This window comes from Antrostomus carolinensis, unplaced genomic scaffold (assembly GCF_000700745.2).
Source record: "Antrostomus carolinensis isolate BGI_N321 unplaced genomic scaffold, ASM70074v2 scaffold25744, whole genome shotgun sequence".
Classification (NCBI taxonomy): Eukaryota; Metazoa; Chordata; class Aves; order Caprimulgiformes; family Caprimulgidae; genus Antrostomus; species Antrostomus carolinensis.
Genome location: NW_010309105.1, coordinates 1 through 9,548, shown reverse-complemented (window position 1 = coordinate 9,548; position 9,548 = coordinate 1). Strand labels below are relative to the sequence as shown.

At 39.1% G+C, this 9,548-nt stretch overlaps 1 protein-coding gene across 1 annotated transcript; it reads right to left on the bottom strand.

Annotated features, from left to right (window-relative positions):
* Nucleotides 1–7,981: 7,981 nt before the first annotated feature.
* On the bottom strand, nucleotides 7,982–9,350 carry BAG5 (BAG cochaperone 5). Its single transcript, XM_010166004.2, is given in 2 exon segments — nucleotides 7,982–8,175; nucleotides 8,178–9,350. Coding segments are annotated over 2 exon segments (1,344 nt in total). The 5' UTR covers nucleotides 9,328–9,350.
* Between the last annotated feature and the right edge of the window lie 198 nt (nucleotides 9,351–9,548).

Sequence of the window (9,548 nt, the reverse complement as noted above, 5' to 3'; positions counted from 1 at the left end):
GGTGAAGTGGTGGAAATTATGTTGACAAAAGAAGTAGTAACTTGGGAAGAAACTTGTGCTTGGGAAGAACAATATGGACCAGAAACAGATATGAAGAGATTTGCCACAAAACCGAAATCAAGTTTAATAACAAAAGACAGAGACAAAATACGTAAGAAACACAATAGCTCTGTAGCAATAAAAGAGACAGTAAATTGGTTTCTGCTCTGAAAACAGGGATGCTGAGAAATGTTCCAAAACACTGAGCTGGAATGAGGCCATTCTGGCGCTTCCCACAGCAGCCACTGGCTCTACTGTATTTCCATTGGTTTGTTTGGGTTTTTTTTAATATTATTTGCCCTCATTGCTGTAAACATTTAACCCTTGCAGGAAGCCACCTTACAATGTGTATTCTGCAGACTTCCAAGGATTCCTGGCATACTTTTAGAAGCCCCCAAAAGGCAACTGCAGTCAATAGATTTCATAGAATCATAGAATCACAGAATGGTATGTGTTGGAAGGGACCTTAAAGATCATCTAGTTCCAACCCCCCTGCCATCAGCAGGGACACCTTCCACTAGACCAGGTTGCTCAAAGCCTCATCCAGCCTGGCCTTGAACACTTCCAGGGAGGGGGCATCCACAGCTTCTCTGGGCAACCTGTTCCAGTGTCTGACCACCCTCACAAATTTAAATTTGCCATATGTATTTCTTTGATTTTATAGTTTGAAGAAGGCTAGAAACCACAGCACATACACGATATGAATGTTTGCTGGTGTATATACATTCAGTGAGATGTTTTGTAGGTTATTAGATATTTGTTAAGAGTTTAGTACTCCTAATAATTCAAATTTGAAAGCACATATATACATTATATCAATGTAAATTGCCCATCTACACTAAGGACACATTTCATAAGCAGTCTCCCGTTTTAACTGATGATTTCAAAGATCTTTGTCATGAATTGGGGTGGACTGTCCCTGGGGAAGCTTTTAATCTAGTTTGGATACTATTGCATTTGCCTAAATTAACTCATACTTCCAGCCAAGTAAAATGATCGGTGATAGTTTCTGATCCAAAAACCACTCACATGTGGTTCCTTCAAACAATAACACACCTACCACCGATGCAAAAAAACCTAGCAGAGATTGAAAATGTTTCCACTCCCTTTCTGCACATCACTCAAAATTACTGCTTGCTAGAATGGCAAAGCAGGTTGGGCATGAAGATACTGCCATGAAGAAAGTACTAAAAATATATAGTTCAGTTTTTCACAATTGCACTGCTGCAGATGTGATACTCACTTTTTTAGACTTCTTTTGAAACAATGCATCAAACAATATACCTGTACTGACTCCTACTTCAGGTTGGAAATTTTAGCCTTAAGTAGGTTTGGAACTGGAAAAACTCTTGCAAAAAATGAAAAATACTGTTGAGGATTTGTTTTGGATTCACAGTAGAGATTTTCAAAGGAACTCAGCCTGTTTGGGTGTATTTGCTCGTTAGCCAAGCAAAACAGGAGCTGAGAGGCAATTCAGCTGTGGCCTATAAATATATTCTAGACTACACGCTAGCAGAGCTTCTCATGAATATGTTTATGCTGGAAATTAGAAGGTTACTCAATCCTCACAGCAATGATGCCTTGGAAGAAGCTTCCAGTGGAGGAATGAGGCAAAGCCATTTTAAGTTGTGGCTTCATGAGCTGCAAGGATGATCCCACGGTTGCCTGTGACAAGAAATGACAGGGTGCATGGGTCTATGGATGGGCTCCTTTTCAAAACATTGTCACAGTGGGAACTTTGGGATGCTGAGTATTCTGGAAAACCTGGCTTTTACTAGATGTGTGAAAGTGAGCAGAGGTCATTCATTAATATCCATAGTCGGCAGAGAGCTTCAAACCTCCTTTTCATGTGGTATTAACATGAGGCACCAGGAAGGTACAAAGTAGGCATTTGATCATAGGCTACAGATTATTTTGAATAAAACAATGTTGTGAAGAATTTTCTTTAAAAAAACCCTAAGAAACTCAGCATAAACCATTACATGAATGATATCTTAGCTTGCTACCAGTTATTATAGTATCCATTCCAGTTATGAGTTTATTACAGGATACAGCCTTCATGCTGCACACTGCTGCAAGCGATGCTGTTACTCCAAGTACACGCTAAGAGCTGCCATGACCAGAGGTTGTTCTGAGAGAATGATGGTAATTATGGCATCCCTAGAGATGGGTGGCACCGTCCTGCCCAAGGGCACACCAAGGCTGACCCTCATCAGCTAGAGGTTGGATTGTGCCTGGGAAGAGCACTTAGGGTAGAGAACAATGTTGAACTGCAGGGTGTAGACCAGGTACAACTGCAACAAGGCAAAAGGGAGCTTTGCTTTGCTTGCTTTTCTTATGTCATAAAACTAAAAGAAGTCAGTCAAACAGCCTGACAGCTTGTTTTCCTCCAGCCTTTCTTGTCTCTCTGCTTCTTTGGGTTTTTGATTTGACTTATAGACCTCTCAGTGGTCACAATCACAGATTTGGTTTTGGGTATCTGTTCCAGAGTCAATACAACTGAGGAGCTAAGTAAGACAGGACCTTATTAAGGACATTGCACTGCACCCTTGTGTTTCTTCCCTCATGAGATGCTTTTGATTAGCTGCCTGAAATACAGGTTTCACAAGGAACTCCTGTGGCGCAGGAGTTTGTCTGGCAAAACTAATTGAGGAGAAATGGCCCAATTAAGAAACTCATTGTACTTTTCCATTTCTAATGGCAAATTCTGCTACAACTTATGTCCTGCAGGAAAAGTTGCAGACTTAGAAAGGGTCCTCATTATTTTTTAACTGACAAGCAGTGCAACTCACGCATTCATCTGTGTTTGGCAGTCCGCAGAACCACATGCTGCAGAGAGAAAGGATAAGTGTTGTACAGAGCCTTCAACAAAAGCACACCTCATCCTCAGCCGCTTCAGTTACCAACCAGCTTTCAGCTGACATGGACATGCCTACTAATATAACTGAAAGCATTATGTACATTATTGTTTCCCGTAGCAAAACAGAATGATATCCAGACTAGTCAACATCTAGTACGTGCCCTACTGTGGCTCAGCAAAAGCTTTAAACATAATTTCTGTTTGATCTAAAAAAAAAGCCTGACTATTCGGGGAATATTCCCTCAATAATCCACTTTCTTAATGAAAGCCCACAAGCAACAAGGCAACAAGCACAGAGCTTGCTCAAAATATCATCTGAACATTTAGCTGTGTGTCTGCTAGCAGTTTCCTCTAGCAGGAACGTTTTCCCAGATCCTGCCATGTAAATGTCTCCTCCTGGCAGCCAGCTTAAACCCACTTGTCCATGAGTTCCATACTGAAGTCCTGCTACTCTTTCAAGTTCTCATCTGAGAATTCTCCAAAGGAGGATACGCCTATATGGAAATAAAACACAGTTTTTCCAGTTAAATCATTTCAGGCACAAAAATCTGCCTGTCCCAAACACACACACACACACAAAGTCTCAGCAAGGCAAATTCTCTATGGAAATAAAACACAGTTTTTCCAGTTAAACCATTTCAGGCACAAAAATCTGCCTGTCCCATACACACACACATGAAGTCTCAGCAAGGCAAATTCAATCCTTTGACAAGTAAACACCTGACCAAGACAATCAGGCCAGCAGCTAGCTGAGCAACATCTGGGGCCATTGCCCAGATGACTTACTGGCCTTTGAAGAATATATTTCCTTCAAATAAGCTATATGGTTAAAAAGGAGAAAAAGAAGAGACAGGGAACTTGTTTACCTATACAAACATTCAACCTCTATAAACCTTATTCTTATCTGATGTTTTCTGGGTAAGGCTTTTCCAGATTGTGTGCAGTACTTAGACATGTCCACTTGTGCTTTTTATTGCATGAACACAAAAGAGCAATTGAAAGCAACTGGTTTATCTTCCATACACGATTCATTTGTATTGCCTTCATCATACCCCAGAACTAAAGCAGCAAATTTCTACTTGTCTGCAGGAATGAGTAGTGTCACCTTCTCTCCTTCTTTCTCCTCCAGAAATGTAACTGTGCAGAAAGTTGATTAATGACTTACTGCTACCAAAAAACTTAAAAACTTGCTCTCTAACCCATGGCCACATGACCCACCCGTTCATTTTGCAGTAGCTCTGGCCCACGTGCCTTTCTACAAGCCACTTTGACTCACTAAATCCACTGAAAATTCCCTCCTCCATTTTTGTTAAGTTTGTTTTCTCCATCTTTATTGGATTAAATCAGCTCATAGGAGTTGGCCAAGTAGCAGAAACCACACAAACCCAGCAGCTTTCTGGGCAGAAATAGAATTTCCGATTTCCATCATCAGTGAGCTGGTAACTTGGCTCACTGCGTCGTGAGAAAACATACTGAGCCACCAGAACAATAATGTGAACATGCCTCATCTACACAGTTTAAAACCAGATTAGCTAAACTCCTACTAAAGGTTCTTTAATCCGTGTTGACTTTGCACATGAAGAGGCTGCATCCCACCAGTTCTGCAAGCTCGTGTGAAGGCAGCATCCTTCAACAGAAAAGCAGCAAGATCTTAAACAGCCACAATGATTTTTGCAGTGATCATCCAGCTGAAGCCCAGGCGTATGCAAAGCTCGCACTGAACGCAGAGAAAACCAAAAGGCAGCAGATTTAGCAAGTAGAGGTAGGAGTGGTTTCCACGCAAAGAACTTTATTGTCATAAATACAGCAGTGAAAAAGCAAACTTTTAGAGAAGGGAGGGGAAAAAAGCGCTTTATGTCTCTATGTTTAATAAAAACACTTTTTATAAGACAGAATTAATTTACATTCTCATAACTCACATTCAAAAATAAACAGAGAAAGGCAGCAGGGCATAACATTCAAATGAATTCCTAGTAAAAGGTAGTAATGTATTTTTATTAATAATAAAGACTATAACACTGCAATATTTAATCTTGAATTTGTATATACAAATGCCGTATCCTACACAGCAATAAATCAAGACATATACACCATAAGGAGCACGTGCACTAATTTCTGTTAAATTGAAAAAGTAGGAACCATACTTAAAAAAAGTCTTCTCCAAACTGGCAACAGAGAAAAACCACTTTGAGTGGTAAACAACAAAAATATAAACAGTAAAATAAATAAAGAAAATTAATTTTAAAAGAAATTAAATTAACAAGTAGGAATTACAATGTTTGATTACCTCTCCCCCAAACATCCAATCATTTATTTTGCTCTAAGGTAGATCACCCAGCACACAGAAAAACTGTATGTCAGCAGAGTACTAAAAGGCAGGCTTTTGCAATTTGGTCCATTTACATTTTCCTCATTATTTCAACCTGCCCTATCAGAAAGGAAAAGTTGTGTCCCCCTCAATCTTTGGATATAAAAAACAGATAAATTACATTCTTCAGCACAAAAGCAAGATTTTGAGAAATCTGTGCGTTACTTTTTTGGTTAAGCATATTTAGTTTATTTTCACTCATGCAAAAACTGTGAATGAATCCCATTCCAGATGAGGATTTTACCATAAAATGTAAATAGTCAATTTATTATATTACAGAACAATGGAAAAAAAGCTTAAATCACGTAATATCTTGCTATTGAGCTCTACTCAGTTATTCAAAATTACACTTGTCTTATACATCTGCCTCCTTAGAGGCATGGGTGTAACAACTCATTCGGAAAAGCTAAAAGACACCCAAATTTAAAACAGAGCAGATCTGAAAACTATACTTACTCATTTTTACATAAGAGGTTCAAACATTTATAAAGCTACACGTAACCTCCAAAGAACATGAACACTAAGTTGTTAACATTCAACAAGTAATCACTGCAGACCTGACAGTACTACTAAAGAAAAATTAACAATATATTTATTATCAAATTCTTATATTTCCTAAAAATCTAAGTGCAAATCAGAAGTTGCAGTTCAAACATTAGAAAGCTTGAAATGAGTAAAATAATTCAGGTATATAACTATTAACACTCTGTGTTAGCCACATAATATATAAATGTAGACTGGAATTTTAACTAGGGGAAATATTTTTTGAGGTAAGGATTCCCTCTGCTCCTCCTCTCTCTGGAGGAACAGAGAGAATCCTCCAACAAACATTCTGTCATTGCCAAATTGTGCCTTAGGCACTGTACTCAGTTGAAAAAATAGACTGTTTTCAGCAAGTAAAATTGCAAAGCAATCACCTGTACAATCACAAAACAAAATATATTCGCGCTCTGAAGTTACACAGCCTTTCATCAACACCTCAAAGCGTGTTAAGGAGCAAACGTATTCTCTCCTTCTTGTAACAACAGGCACAGAAGACCTGCCCAAAGTCCTCCATCTCTACATCAACGCATTTGTTTTTAAACAGAATCCGTATTTCCCAAACTTGATGCTCATTCTCGGGACTCTACAGAACAACTGTCACCTATTGAATTCTGTTAATTTGACATATATTGTACCAGAATTATATATATGTGAGAAATCCAGTTTGCAAAGATTACAAATGCATTGAGCTGCCAGTAAACAGTTCCTATACCTACATATGACGGTGCAAGTCAGTGGTGTCATAAAGGCACTTGTCTCTCACAGACAGTACTGTCTTCTCTAATCAGTCAAAAATAGATCTAAAAATATTTATTTTAATATCTGAAATGGTTTTTACTCCTTAAAGTGGTGCAAATCATCATCTATAGAACAATAAATCATTAAGTCAACACAAAAGAGCTAAGTGCAAAGTATCCATAATTAAATATCTTTATAATTAATTCATTTTGATGCCATGCTCTCAAAAAAAATGCCAGAAACCATGCTATAGTAGAAATGTGATTGGCACTAGCAGCCACAAATAAAAAGGTAGGTACATACAATAGTACAAGCAAGCTTATTTACGAAGTTACCAGAACAGTTAAGTGATGAGCTGCAAGGAGAGACATTTGCCACAAGTCTTTTCCAAGACTTGCTTGAAGCCACAGCTGACCAGTATGAAAAATGTAATACACATTTGCATTAGGGACATCTTCATAGCTAGCTATCTAATTTTACAAAAATAATTCCAAAATGCTTGTTCACTTCCAAATGAATTCTGTTTCTGTTTTGACTGAAAGTGAAAAGACAAGTCAAAACCAGATCTAACAGCAGCGTTTACAAAGACACCTGAGCAGGCACTAAAAGTTCAGTGTCATTTTCAGGGGTTTATGGATGGCAGTGTGAAATCCTCAAAATCCCATTTATCTGGTCAGTATACATGTAGAGATTTTCCTCTCCAAGTCTTGGTATCTCAAAGCAATAATTTGAAAGAGCTTCCACCAACAAAATACCTGTATTTGCAAATCAGAGGGCTCAGGTATTACAAAAAACAGACATAGTTGGCTTTGTCTATGTAAATACTAACTTGCAGTTGGCATTATAGCTCCATTAACTGAGAAATCTAAACACCCAGAAAGGTGTGAGGGATGGAATAAATCCAGTACAGTCCAAAAGCCAGCAGGTTTTTTTGCCCTTAATACTTTCTGTTGTAACAGCAAATTAGGAGTATATCCAGACTGCTATGAAGTTGCTGGATGAAGCCTCACGCTTGAGTACTCATTTTCATGTCCAGTCTGCTTTAAATAGTTTTGCCAGTGCTGTGCCATAAGGAAGTTTCTGCATCTTTGAAAAATCCGTGTTCGCTGAACATTGCACAAGGTCATTGAAACAAAAACAGGAGAAGAGAAAAAAAAAAAGAAAAAAGAAGCCATTTGATCAAGTATTAAGCTATTCCTTCAGAGAATCACATTTCTTTGCTTACAGCAATGACCAGAATTGCTGATGGTATACTGACAGTTGCCATGGCAAGTGGGTGACTGCGTGGGATAGCAGACATATAGCCAAGTCAACTGCTTATGCAATCTCTGTGATCTGAGCACAGAACACACCACTTTTTTTATGTGCTGCCAATGATCTGCATAAAGTGCCAAAGGAAAGAAAATGTTCTTCTATGTTAGGCCATGGCTGTTTCAGTATTCCCACTCATCTGTTTTCATGTCCAGGTAGTAGAGAATATTCTGCGCAAGCTTCACCGCTTGCTTTCTGGCAGCCTTACACCGCTCGTCACCCTGTGGATCAACAGCATCAAGTGCTAAAAGTTGCTTCGTAAGAAGTTCTTCCAACCTCATGTAATTTTTATCCGTTCTGTTTCCATCGAATGAATCTGCTGAATTTGAGACAAGTTTCCAAGAACAGTCCAAACTGCTTTATGAGACTGATGTTCGGCAGCAGTTTGCTCAGCATACATTTGCCTTTTTTCAAGCGCTTCCTTCAAATCAATATACGTTATTAGAGCTTGAATTTCTATTACTGCTCTTCTCCTGGCTTCTCTAATACAGGGGTTTTTTCCTGGACTCACCTCATCCAAGTGGGCAATTAATCCCTGCAATTCTGCTTTGGATCCCAGATACAAATCAGAAGCATTCTCTGTTTTCAAAAGTAAAGAATTAACTTCCTTCATTTTCTTGCGGATCTCTTCTATTTTTAGAATGGACTGATTCTGTGCCAAATCATAAGCATGAGTAGAATTTGCTTCCTCGTCCAAGTCCAGGTATTTCTGCAATTTATTGATCTCTTCCACTACTTCCTTTCTGTAATTTCTTATTTCCGTGTGACCACAGACATCTAAAGCATCCAAATCAGCGATGAGGCCCGTAAGCACACAGGATAGATGCCTGCAGGTATCATTACTACTCACTCCCATTAGAAGCGCAATAAGAGTTCCTCTTGCTTTGTTCACATCACACATTACAGAGTTAATTTTGGAGACAGAAGGATGTGCATCATTAGAGAGCGGCAGGGACAGCTGTTGCTTTACGCAGCTTTCTATAATCTCCTGAACAGCACATACTTTTGTCAGAGTGCGGTATCTTGCTTTGCGTAGAGAAACTTTCCCTCCAGTTTTCACCTGGGTAAGCCTCAATACAATGTCCTGAATGCCTTCTTCAAATTCGTCACTTATACAGTTACCTCCTTTGTAAAAAGGTGTAATCTGGCGTTCCACAAGCGACTGTGCCTCCTTGAATATAGCCTCTATTTCCAGTCTGCGAGGATGGTTTGCATTTTGTTCCAGTTCCTTAAGCAGCCTCTCTGTCTCCTGAGCAGCTCGCTTTCTGGCTTGCTGAATATCCCCCTTTCCTTCGGTGTCTACAGAATCTATTTCAAAAAGCTGTTTAGTCAGACTCCTTTCTAATTTCTTGTAATCTTGATCAGTAGACAGACCGCTGAAGACAACCACTTGCTGTTCAATCTCTTTGACTTCTTTCTGTATCTCATGCAACCGTTTTATGGATGGGTGTTGGTTACCCATATCCATTCTCTTATTTCATCCAGTTTCAGATGAACTACAAGGAAAGTGAGAACAAGACTTGTGATTAATCAAGTAACACGCAAGCACAAATCACAACTTTCAGGACACCCTGCAGCACTTCTGCATTACAGCTATTTTAAATAATGCCAGCAATAGGAATAAACCACTTGGCTGGTATTTCACAGCCATTCCTGCACTGTTCCACACCTCCTTCTCCCGCTCCGGCT